This window comes from Sebastes fasciatus, chromosome 18, assembly GCF_043250625.1.
Source record: "Sebastes fasciatus isolate fSebFas1 chromosome 18, fSebFas1.pri, whole genome shotgun sequence".
In the NCBI taxonomy this organism is placed as follows: domain Eukaryota; kingdom Metazoa; phylum Chordata; class Actinopteri; order Perciformes; family Sebastidae; genus Sebastes; species Sebastes fasciatus.
The window spans coordinates 28853641-28867124 of record NC_133812.1 but is presented as its reverse complement, the minus strand read 5'-3'; the positions used below and the strand labels follow the sequence as shown (position 1 = coordinate 28867124).

General features: G+C 43.1%; 1 protein-coding gene across 1 annotated transcript; it reads right to left on the bottom strand.

Moving 5' to 3' along the window:
- Window positions 1-6249: 6249 nt before the first annotated feature.
- On the bottom strand, window positions 6250-9031 carry insm1a (insulinoma-associated 1a). The gene has a single exon (XM_074615110.1). It carries the CDS (start codon window positions 8830-8832, stop codon window positions 7420-7422), a length of 1413 nt encoding a protein of 470 aa, XP_074471211.1. The 5' UTR covers window positions 8833-9031; the 3' UTR covers window positions 6250-7419.
- Window positions 9032-13484: the final 4453 nt, after the last annotated feature.

Below are 13484 nucleotides of genomic sequence, written 5' to 3'. Positions count from 1 at the left end.
ACTCTCCTCCTGAAACTCCTCTGAGTCTCTGTGCTGAGTTAATTAGCTTTCCCTCTCTGAGCTCCTCTCAAGTCAACAAGGCGATTAAGGTTTTACTTGAGCCCAGCTAATCAGAGGGGAGATGGGTATCACAGCCAGCTGTATCCTGCTCCGCAAAGCTGATCAGCAGTCAGCACACACTGACCTTGGGCGTGACGTCGCAGGTCCAAACAGGCTGGATCTACAGGACGGCTTTTAGTTTGATTTATTGATAAATCCTCGAGCTGTGGTTCAGACAGAAGAGGTGCTGTTAGGTTAGAACACATATTTCTACATTGTCGATGACACAAACATCACACAACAACGCTTTGAGAGGTCCAACATGAACGGAGTCTCTGCTGAAAACCTCCGTCGGATTCTCATCAGCTGCCTCCGTACTAATTATTAAATCTGTCTACATACTTTAACTGTAGCACTGTTCTGTTATTACTTATTCTGGAATATAAACAGGTCCAACAAGGACAGCAGGATGTTGATGCTCATCACCTTCTCATATACTGTATATAAAGTAACTGCACTAGTTGTTGATGTTGAATGAGTCTTTTTATAATTATAACAATAATGCATCGTCTGTAAATACCATCAGCTACTTGTATGAACTGAGAACTCCTGACGATAACCCCGCTGACATTTATAATGATTATTCAGAGGAACAGCTCAGAAAGAAGCGCCGAACATCAGTTACTGTTCGTTTTCACAAGATGGCGACGGCCAGAAACCAAGATGGCGACGGCCAGAAACCAAGATGGCGACGGCCAGAAACCAAGATGGCGACGGCCAGAAACCAAGATGGCGACGGCCAGAAACCAAGACGGCGACGGCCTGAAACCAAGACGGCAATGGGCAAAGACCAAGATGGCGACGGCCTTAAACCAAGATGGCGACGGCCAAAGACCAAGATGGTGATGGCCAGAAACCAAGATGGCGACAGCCAGAAACCAAGACGCCAACGGGCAAAATCCAAGATGGCGAAGCCCAGAAACCAAGATGCCAACGGGCCAAAATCCAAGACGGCAACAAAAAAACTCGAAGGCGCCAACGGGCAAAAACTAAGACGCCAACGGGCAAAAACTAAGACGCCAACGGGCACCCAGATGGCCAGAGTGACTACATTCACCTCTTATATACAGTCTGTGTTAATGCCTCACATAATCATAATGAATCACTCTGTTGTGATTGACAGGTGGCCGGCTGGACGTTCAGTGCAGAAACACGACAGCGTATTTAACAAACATGAGGATTTACCTCTTTGACTTCAGCGCCCACGTGTCGACTGAACAAAAGTCACAAACACTCTGAAAGCAGCAGCTTTAATCTGCTCTTAAAAAACAGCGCTCCCGTGTTTGTGTTCCACTTGTTGACTCTCGACGCCACGCTCGCCTGCTTCTGACACCAACACCTGCCGGCCTGGAAAATGCCCCCGAGGTCTGTTTGACTTCCCCCGGCCTACGCAGAGAGGAGGCGAGGCGGCGAGGACGCTGTTTACTCTGTTTCTCTTTTGTTTGAGCGTGTTGGAGATAAGAGGAGGCGCGTGCAGCAGCTGAGAGAGAGAGAGAGGGCGGGCGGACATGATGGAGGGCAGAGCGGAGGAGGAGGAGGAGGAGGAAGAGGTGAAAGGATGCAAGGTGAGCTGGTGTGATGTAACTCAGCACCCACTCATCAGAAATTCATATTCTCCATTTAGAGAAGAAGAATTTAGTATTTCACATTTTAAATGTGTTTGAATCATTTAAGATGAATCTATCATCACAAGAGTCTAAATACACTTAATATTGGCCAGATATTGATTATTATCTCCATTTCTGATCACAGATTTCAACATGGACCCTTTGTTGAGGTGTTTTCACATATTGGACGGAGCTCCTGGTGGAGGTGGTGAAGAAATATGTACCTGATGGATGGATGGATGGATGGGTTATGGGTCATGGATGGATGAATGATGGATGATTGGATGGATAATCATAGTAACTATGGATGGATGAATATGAGAATGGGTGAATGGACAGAGGGATGGATGGGTTGAGGAATAGGTGGACGGTTGGATGGATAAGTGGATTAATAAATGGTTGTGTCATTGGAAGGACGGATGGATGAATGTTTGTAACAGATGGATGGCCTGAAAGCGATGGTGCTGATGGAAAATGTAGTCTTAATGCACAGAAACATGAGCGCTAACACTGCTTGTTCAACGTATCCTCATTCAACAGGTTCGTATGATATTTTACGAAAAGTTATTCCTCATTTTTTCGTGCGTTTTTTCCTACGAACGTCCAACAACACGACGTATCAATTTCCCCTCGTTACATGCCTACAGTCTTTTCAAAATAAACTTCCGTCTTCACAGGAAACAACTTGTTAGGTTTAGGAAAAGATTGTGGTACATTGTATCCTGTGAAACACATCCACGGATCAATGCTACGGTAAGAGTTAGTGACGTAGAATAAAAAGTGAGAAAGAGCAGGAAGTGGGGAGGTGGATGGAGACGCGTGTTCCAAACCGTTGTTGATCTGTGTTCTGTTTTGTAAGTTACGTTAGTGACGATTGTCACACGTTTTTTATTGACGTTGGTGACGTGTTTTCCGTAGTTGTTTCCGTACGTGTTTTACTTAGTTTACGATCTTATTTTAATCCCAACCACGACGTTTTACCTTACTCTAACTAAGTGGTTTTCTTGCCTGAACCTTACTAAGAACCTAAGTTAGTAACTGCGGACGTTTGTGTGGCGTACGAAAAGGCAAAAATGTTTACTCCTGACACGTGGAATATCTGTGAAATGTGGTGGTATTTATACGCCTTCCTGTGAGATCAGGTTGGTGGATTATATATGAATTCATTTCGTGGGATTTATATGAATTACAGTGCTCTATTCTCGTAGGTATAGCTATGAACGTTGCATGAGAACACTTGTTTTCTTGTTGCCAGATGATGCGGTTTATCTGTTCTATGTACGTCTACATGCTGCAGGTAAACAACAACACAGTCATTCATCCACTCACACACTAGCAGAGGGTGTAACGTTACTGCCTGTCCTGGACTAACAGCATTACAGAGCAGTGATGTCTGATTAAACCACACTAATCCAATCACATCGTGTCGCTTTCATGTCTGATAACAAGTGAAGAAAACACACGACAGCAGCAGCAGAGAGAAGCAACAGAAACACATTAACGCTGACTGAGACGTTGGAGGAATCATCTGGAACAGTTTTATATCATCTCCTCTCTAACCGGCTCGGATTCAACCTGGAAACACATTTCTCTGTTGCCTCCTTTGAAGGACGAAACCTGGACTGGAGGCTGAAGCTGAACCTCGTCCACTAATGTTTAACAGGTTCACCGAAACTAACCGTCTGTCATCGCCGTCCGATGGTTAACAGATACAATGTTTACCATGTTCATATGTTATCTTACCAAAAGTTCATTCATTCATTCGTTATCGGTAACCTCTTATCCGATTCAGGGCCGCTCTTCTTACTTCCTGGTGCACAATAACGTGGATTACATATGAATTGATTTCGTGCTGACCATCGCGGAAAAATAATTAATGAATCATTACATTAAATTTCGTGACTATTTCACGACCTGCTGTGCGACTGGGCTGGAAGAAATTCTTCAATAAACAATTTGAAATAATAAGATTAATTAATTAATAAAATAAAATCTGTTTGAAATATTGTCTTCCACAAATTTACATTACTTATTTTATATTTATTTGTTTATATTTGAGCCCTATATTTTAACTCTCACTATTTTATGTTTGCTATGTTATGTTCATTTTGCTTTTTTATATACATAATTATTATGGAGCTTTGTTGAAGGGAACATTTAAATGCCAACGACTGCTTTATTTATTATAACGACTAATTTAGTTGTATTTTTTTGTGCATAAGATGACAATAAAGAAAGTTAAATAAATAAAGAATATGTAGTGTTGAAGCTCGTCTGTGATGAAACATGTTGAGATGTTCAGTTTGAGTCCTGCAGCTCCGACAGCTGCTGCTTCCTGATCACACTCTTTATTTCTGCTCCGCTCCATTATACAGACTGTGTGTGTTATCTGGAGCTCTTATCTGCAGTCTGCTCCCCAGCTGGCTTACACCTGTCAGAGACACACACTGATGGCCTGCCTCTGTGTGTGTGTGTGTGTGTGTGTGTGTGTGTGTGTGTGGTAAAGCTGGAGACGGGGAGAGTGTGTCAGAGAGTGTGTGATGGTGTGATGGAGAGGTTAAGGTGGAGGTGAGGTTAAAGGTTTCCATCCAGATGTTGTGAAAAATTCTCTCAAAAGAAGTCGGCAACAGAAGTTTGTTTTTATCAACATTTGTTCTGTTTTATAAGTTCTGATAAATGAATTCATTAATTTCATCATTGTTTAAAACACAGCGAAGCTTCAAGCAATCCTGACCGACTTTACCGTCTTTCAGAGGCTGCAGCAGGTTCAGGTTCAGGTTTAGAGCGAGAGAAGCAACAGATATCATAGAAAACCAGTAATGAGTCCATCGGTACCAACCGATGTCAGACCAGCTGGTCAGGAAGGGGGTTAAATAAACTCTAAATTTTGGAGAGGAAAAACTGTCATGTCCATTTTCAAAGGGGTCCCTTGACCTCTGACCTCCGGATATATAAATGTGTGAGCGTTTTTGTCCAAAAATGTTCAGAAGAAAGAAAAATGTGAAAAAAAAAGAAAAAGAAAATGTCCCAAAAAAATCTCCACGTCAGACTAGCTTGTAGTGAAGGACGTTAAATAATGCTCCACACTTACTCTAAATTCTGGCGAGGAAAAACTGTCATATCCATTTTCAAAGGGGTCCCTTGACCTCTGACCTCCAGATCAGTGAATGTAAATGGGTTCTACGGGTACCCACGAGTCTCCCCTTTACAGACATGCCCACTTTATGATCATCACATGCAGTTTGGGGCAAGTCATAGTCAAGTCAGCACACTGACGCACTGACAGCTGTTGTTGCCTGTTGGGCTGCAGTTTGCCATGTTATGATTGGAGCATATTGTTTTATGCTAAATGCAGTACCTGTGTGGGTTTCTGGATCAATATCTGTCATTGATTTGTGTTGTTCATTGATTTACAATAATAAATATATACATACATTTGCATACATTTATTAATATTTGTTTGGGATAACAAAGCCACGTTGGTCTCTGATGCCACTGATACATCCCACCACATGAGACTGAGACATCAGAAGCGTCTGGATGTGACGTCATCTGTTGAAATACCTTCACATGTGCTGCTTTCAGGGACCACAAGGTCACATTTCTCTGGGAATTTAATGACCCTGAGGTCTTTACCATGCAACACGTAGCGGTGGAGGAAGTACTCAGGTCCTTTACTGAAGTACAAGTAATACTAACACACTGTAAAGATACTCTGATACAAGTAAATACCAACTATAACTACCAGTGCAGTGGTGTAAAAGTACAATACTCACCCTCTGAACTGGAGTGAAGAGGCATGAAATAGAAATACTCAAGTAGAGCACAAGTACCTCAAAGTTGTATTTAAGTACAGTACTCGAGTTACATTCCAGCACTTGAATCACATATTGGTTTTTAAAGGCTTATTCTGGTATTTTTAGACTAAGAATCGTAAAATATTTGATTGTTTTTAGCCCCAAAAAATACATTAATACAGATCAAATGAAGAAGTTTTATATCACCATGTATGGAGATCTTTTTAAACAGCATTTAAGATGATTAAGGGTTCAAATCCACCTCTGCATATATATTTATATATAAGTTAAAAAACCTCCAAAAGTGTTTTTCAGTTTGGTTTTTATTGTTTTGGGATATTTCGCAAAAAGCATGTTCTATATGTAAATACTATAACTACCAATGTAGTGGTGTAAAAGTAGAATATTCACCCTCTGAACTGTAGTGAAGTATAAATAGAAATACTCAAAGCACACGTACCTCAAATATTTAAGTACAGTACTTGAGTTACATTCCACCACTTGAATCACATATTGTTTTTTAAAGGTTTATTCTGATATTTATAGACTAAGAATCTTAAATATTTGACAAAAAAATACATTAATAAAGATGAAATTAAGTAATGTTATAGTGAGATCTTTTTAAACAGCATTTAAGTTGATTTAGGGTTTTAATCCAGCTGTTAAACCACATCTGCAAATATATATTTTTGTATGTTAAAAAGCTCCAAAAGACACACAAGACAGAATAAAAACTGTTTCTCAGTTTGGTTTTTATTATTTTTGGACATTTAGCAAAATACTGCAGAAACATCCGAAGCAGTATAAGAGCTAAGGGTTACAAAAAAACAACAAAACAAAATAAAATCAATGATTGCATTCAGTTATTATTATTATTATTTATCGAGGAGTGGCTGATAAAAGTCATTGATTGCTATAATGAACACGCCGTCCGTCCTCCTCTTCACATCGTCTCCATATAAATTAAAGAATTTGGCTACATCATGAAAACACAGCAACAGACCGCACAATAATTTACACAAATAATTTAATAAATACATAAATAAATAGAAAAAACACAAAGGAGTTAGATATACTGTATAGTAATAATACAGGAGGCTTTGTAAAAAATAATAATCATATCGTACCCAGCCAGAGATCAATAAATAAAAAGACAATCAGATCAGTTTAAGGCAGTTTTACAGCTCTAATCCAGAAGGCATTAACCGGCTACACTACTTCGACTCTTCTTGTTTTCAGGCGACAGCTACTGATCCACAGATCCACAAGCTATATACGTTAAAGCTAGTCCGAGTGATGAGATAAGGTGAGTTCGGCTCTTCGTCGGCTACAGGTCGTCTCCTCTCTCTTAGGTCTAGAAGCTAATAGCACTTGTGCAGAGATGCTAGAAAAATAAATGAACAGTCTAACGCTTTAAGTGTTTGGAGAGTGACGTCAGAGATGGGGTGGTGGGTGGTGGGGGGGATTATAGGCCAGGGTTCAAACACACACACACACACACCCAGAACCTGCTGAAGTGTCCTCGGGCAAGGCACTGAATCCCTGCCAGCTGCAGGTGAGCGGTGACCTTTGACCTCTACAGAGTTACACTGCAAAAACATCCGTCGATGAGCTTGAATTAACATCCCAGAATAAGACAAACACAGGGACATTCTTCTAGAAGTGTTGAATGAATTCAGAGTTCAGGGTGTTAAAGGTCTTAAAAGAGGAGAACTGATTAAAATTTGGTGATTTTTTTTAACCAAATACCTGAAACAAGAGGAAATAAATCTCTCAAAGTGCCATCTATGTTTCATTTGATTTCAGACTTCAGGAGCCTGACGGTTCTTTTTGCAGTGTAACCTTAAAGTCTCACAATCAGAGCTGGATTCTTGCTCTCGGTATTTCGGTGTGAAAGCAGCCTTTAAAGTCCCGGATCAGCAGGCGGGGCGCAGCGGCATCTGCAGCAGGATAACCTGCCGGTTCTCAGATGGGTGGCACTTGTTGATGTGTCTGGTGAGTCCCGGCGAGCTGTAGAACACGGCGGGGCAGTACTTACACGGGTAAACCTGCGAGGAGTGCAGCAGGCGGATGTGGCGCTCCTGGCTGCCTCTGTTGGTGAAGTTCTCCCCGCAGACGGGACACAGGTGGCAGCTGGAGGCGCTCAGGTTGAGCGGCGCCGCGTTCTGCTCGCAGGCCGCCGCAGCCGGCGCGTCCAAGTCCTCCGCCACTGCCACTACCACCGCCACCGCCGGTTTCGGGGAGCCGTGCTGAGATGCCAGGTGCTTCCTCAGGTACGCTTGGCGCTTAAACTTTTTCCCACAGTGATTACAATCATACAGCCCTTCCTCTGAGCCGGACTCGGACGGTCCGGGACTGGGCGTGTCCCTGTCACTAGAATCCTTCGCTTCGTCCGGTGCCGTCTTACCGGACGCCGCCTCCAAATGTTGCGCACCGGCGGCGGCTGCGCTCTGCGGCTTCGGTTTGTGCCAACGCCGGTGCGAGGCGAGGTTCGCCGGGCAGCTGAACACCTTGTCACACTCAGGACACCGGTACTCGACCCGGACGATCCGGGAGCACTTGTGCTGCGCCAGAGAGAACGGGTCCGCGTACGCCTCGCGGCACAGCTGGCACACGAACTCCCCCATCGGGACGTTGTTGTCTCCGCCGGGCTGCTGAGGTCTCGGGTCCACCGGAGGCTCTTTAATCTTGAGCCCCAGAACCGGAGACGTGGTGACATCATCCTCAAAGTGCAGTTTCCGGATCGCTTTGGTTTTCTTGGAGGCTGGTTTGCTTTTGCGCTCGGTGTCGCTGTGCGGCCGCTTGGTCGCCGCGGTGGGGAGCGACGCGCTGGATGTGTCGCTGGACAGCCGCTTGAGCGACGCGGTGTGTGTGGCCCGGGCTTCGCTGCGGCTGCTGGTGCTGGAGCCGGTTTTCAGGTCCACCGGGTTGTAGAGGTGGTCCAGAGCTGGGAGGGCTGCTGAAGTCGGGTAAGACGCGGCAGAGACAGGTGATCCGAGGTTGACGCGTCTCTCCAGGTAGGAGCGGTCATGGTCCTGGCTGACCGGGCGGGTCGGGCTGTAGAGAGTCTGGTAAACCACCTCCGGGTTCCCGAACTGCACCGGTCTGCAGACCCGCTCCGGAGCCGTGGCCGCAGCTCCGCAGGTGGGCGTCGGCGTCTGTGCGCGCACCGGGACGGAGGCGAGCGGCGCGCAGCGGAGCGGCAGCAGCGGTACCGGAGGCGGCGGCGCGTCAGCGGCGGATCGCTCCGGTTCCTCCTCCTCCGAGCGGACCCGGTAGGACACCGGGTTGCTCTTCTTGTTCCGCTTCACCAGGAATCCTCTCGGCATGTTTCGCTGCTGGACGGAGAGCTGAAGGCACTTTGGACGAGAACAGATCCTCGTTCACTTCATCTGATGCTTCTTTCTGTTGTTTCCTCTCCTGCTGCTGCTGCTGGTCCTCTGTTCTCTCTGTTCTCTCTGTTCTCTCTGTTCTCTGTTCTCCTCCGAGCTGCTTCACTAACAACACAGAAACATAGCTGCTGCTTTTTAAAGCGACATGATGACATTGTTCCCTATTGACTCATCCTCGACCAATCAGGAGCAGCAGAGGGCTTTGGGGAGTGGGTGTGGGAGGATGGAGAGACTGATGGAGGATGGAGGGAGGTGATGGAGAAGGTGATGGAGGGGGTGATGGAGGGGTGATGGAGGATGGAAAGGGTGATGGAGGGGAGGATGGAGGATGGAGGGGGGATGGAGGGAGGGGATGGAGAGGGTGATGGAGGGAGGTGATGGAGGGAGGTGATGGAGAGGGGATGGAGAGGGTGATGGAGGGGTGATGGAGGGGTTGATGGAGGGAGGTGATGGAGGGAGGTGATGGAGGATGGAGGGGGCTGATGGAGGATGGAGAGGGTGATGGAGGATGTGATGGAGGGAAGTGATGGAGGGGGGGTGATGGAGGATGGAGGGAGTGATGGAGGGGGGTGATGGAGGATGGAGGGGGTGATGGAGGATGGAGGGGGTGATGGAGGATGTGATGGAGGATGGAGACCTGATCCAGACGACCTGAGAGTTTTTGTTTTCTTTTAGTGTTTTGTAAACCAGCAGCAGTATTTAGAAATCAGTTCTCTGAGAGACGGAGCCGGTGGAGATGGAGGGAGGATTTGCAGATTGCAAAGCAGATGTACCTGAAGGGTTTATTGTATTTCACCCCCTCCCTTCCTACACACTCTCTCCTCCTCCTCCTCCTCCTCCTCGTCTCGACCCGGGCACACGCCAGGAGCCTCCTGCTTTTACGGTCTGATGAGTTTGTATAGAAATCTACACGTGCCTCGGCTTTATGTGTCTCCTTTGGGTGGTGGTGGGGGGGTCTGATGTGTCCAAAAAGGAGACACATAACGACGTAAAAATGTAGAATTGCAAGCTGGAGATTCAGCAGAACTTTAGGATGGACATTTAAGACCAATTTTAGAAATTAAATAAAAGTGAAATTGAGGTTTAAGACAGATTTTCTTGGGAAAGAAGCGCAACAGCAGCTCCAAACCTTGAGTTCAGATTTTAAAATTCAAGACATTCAGAGATTTTCCAGGATTAAAGACCCCAAAGAGCAGATCTGAAACGCGCTTTTACGCACTGAAATATGGAGATCAATTCGTCCAACTATATGAAACAAATAACCAAACCAACATGTCAGAGCGCTGCGGCGCTGCAGCATGTGCGCTGGCGTGACAGTTAACTCCGGACATATGAATCCGTCATTTTACGCATACATAATTAATAGCGAGAGGAGGGTTTCCTGCTTTGCATCACAATGGCTGCGCTTGTGCAAGCTGTAGACCCGCCGTGATTGAAAAGGAAATTGCACAGTTGAAAAAAAAAGGAGAAGAAGAAGAAGAAGAAGAAGAAGTGTGTGTGTGGGGGGGGGGGCAAAAAGCAATCTGGCCCCCAGATACCGTCGGCGCGTGCTGTGCGTAATCAGTGCGCTCTTTCTGTGTCACCAAATGGGGCAAACGGAGATTATCTGCAGAGTTTAAAGGCAGCAAACTCTAATTCCTGCAGGTCAGATCTGACCCGGGTCAGCCGGAGAGGAGTCTGTCCTCCACCGTGAGGGATGATGGGATGTCACCAGCATGACATGTTTAAAATAAAGGAGCACACAGACATCTGGATGTTTGGAAAGCAGCAGGTTTCATTTTATGTCTCATCGTTGAGCTCAAAATCAGCTCACATTTCTGACTGCTGCTCCAACTTTAGACACAAAATACCACCAATTACCACCAAAATGCTTTTATTATCTCATTTTAATTACCTAAAATTATTATTTTCCTTCATTTTTCATTTGTTTGTGCTTTTAAAATTGGTTTCGACTGGCGTAAAAACAGCTTACTTTATTTTACCAGGTACCTTTTGTCCATTATTGAGTCCTTAAAGTCAATAATTAGCCAGTTCAGCCTGTTTACAATATAAATCAGACTTGTTTCAAGAATTTTCCTGAAACAAGTTTAATTTTTCTTCAAGATTCAAGATTCAAGATTCTTTTATTTGTCATTTTTATGCTCCACATAAAAACGAAATTGTGTTTCTTACATCCACCACTCAGAAATTCAGTGCAAAACAATTGTTGAAAACTATAAAGTAATTAACTAATAATTAAGAGCACTAACAAATAAACTAAAAATACGCTAAAAATAGAATAGAATAAATAGTTAATTTAAAATTTTAAAATATTATTAAAGGAACAGTCTCTTCTTGATTCTAGTGCAGAAACCTGTGTCTTGTTTTCCAAGATTAATATACAATTTTACATACATTTCCTGAAACAAGTTTACTGGAAACAGGTTGAAATAATCTCAGTGGAGCAGCAACTTCTTGCAACTTTTAGGACTCAAAAACGACTTTAAAATGATTATTTTGCAGTGGAGTCATTTCATTTAGTTTGTGATAACTGTTTAGAACAAAATATATAACATGATAAACAATGCTCAATAAATGACAGCTGCTTTCTAACCACATATAACGCAGCTTGAACAAATCAAATATAGAAAACTAACACCACTTTTACTGTTTCCTTACTGACTATATCTTTTTTGTTTACTTGCTTATTTATTAGATCTTGTTTTGTGTTTTTTACTGAAGCCTGTTGTTTGTTGTTGTTCGTCCCACTTTGCTGCTGTAATCCTGCTGCGTGCTGTGGGACTAATAAAGGATTATATTATCTTAAATCAGGTCTCATAATGTGACTAATAACTCAAAACTAATGATACCAGTCCCCTTTGTAGAAACTCACAGGAGATTAAAAACAACCATTAAATACCATAAAACACTATAAACTGTTTATTTATAACCAAAGACACACACTTATTAGAATAAAAGAACATTATAGCAGCATTATTGAAGATTAGAAAAGCATTAAATGCTGTAAAATGACCATTAACGTCACTATATGTACTTCTGAGTACACTAATGCTAAGTTTCTTAACATATTATAGGAGGGATATTTGTATTTTATATCTTTATATATGTATATTACCTTAGATTTATATTGAAAGAGATACTAATCTGGTTATTTATGTGATGTAATTCTAATATTTTAAAGGTGACTGAGTGCTATAGTATGTGACTTTCTGTGTGTGTGTGAACACCAGCAGTGTGTGTGTGTGTGTGTGTGTGTGTGTGTGTGAACACCAGCAGTGTGTGTGTGTGAGCCTGCGGGTTGTTCGGAGGTGTTTGGACATATGTTGTTGTGTGTGTGTGTGTGTGTGTGTGTGTGTGTGTGTGTGGTTATTTCCTCGACAGGCTTCAGTTCAGCCTCATTAGCATACAGCTGTAGAGTGAACCCCCCCCTAGCCTGTGATTGGTCACGCTGCTGCAGAGTCATACTCACAGTTACAGTTGGCTCATGATGGAGGAGGAGACGTCTGTCTGTCTTCTGTCTGTCTTCTGTGGAAACACAAAAACATCATCTCATTTTAAACTTTACTGAGCTTCATATTTAAATCAGAGTGAGTGAAGAGTTTCCACATCAAATCAGGGAGATAAAAACAGACAATTCATTTGATGTTTATACGAGAAAAACGTCTCTTAATTTCATCAAATTAAGGACCAAATCAAAATGACTTCACATATCAAGGAATAAAAATGTATTGTAACATGAAGTGTTTCCAGCTATCAGGAAAGATGACATCACACAGTCCGAATTTTAGGTTCCAATATTCGTTTGCAATGTTTAATGAACTCAACATTAACATCTTTTCAATTATTGAAAAGTCTATTTTCTTCAAGGAAACATTCAACATCCATGGAAAGTGTGCTTATTTGCTTTGAGAACAAGAGTTTGAGAAGAAGACAGATATCAATCTTAAAGCAACCTGCTGATTTATCATTCTTTAAAGGTCCCATAATATGCTAATTTTCAGGTTCATACTTGTATTTTGTGTTTCTACTAGAACATGTTTGCATGCTGTAATGTTAAAAAAAACCTTCTTTTTCCTCATACTTTCTGCCTGAATATGCCTGTATTTACCCTTTGACTGAAACGCTCCGTTTTAGTGCATTTCGACGGAATTGCGACGAAATTGCAACAGAATTGCGTTGCTAGGCAACAGCTTGGGTTCATGTGTACTACCTGTCAGCTGATGACATTCACATCCACACTGCAACCAGGAATAAACTGGGACACATTTAGAATGTTTACGTTTAAATCTGTGTAAAGGGTCTAAATATTGTAGATTTGTGACATCACAAATGGACAGAAATCCTTGACAGCTTGTTTCAAATGCAGAGTTTCTGAATACGGGCTGTGTGTATTTCCCTGTGGATTTAGCGTTTCGATACTTTCACAGTATTTATACAGGACTTAAGCCTGATTTATAATAAAAAAGACATGAAAATCTCGCTTTTTTATAATATGGGACCTTTAAAGTGCCAATAGACACGTTTCTCAAATTGCGACGCCACGCTACCAGAATGCATTGCACGGCTGCTTACATAGACAATGAATGGGG

Coding starts and splice junctions, on each gene's coding strand:
- insm1a (XM_074615110.1), bottom strand. CDS start 8,832: ATGCCGAGAGGATTCCTGGTGAAGCGGAACAAGAAGAGCAACCCGGTG.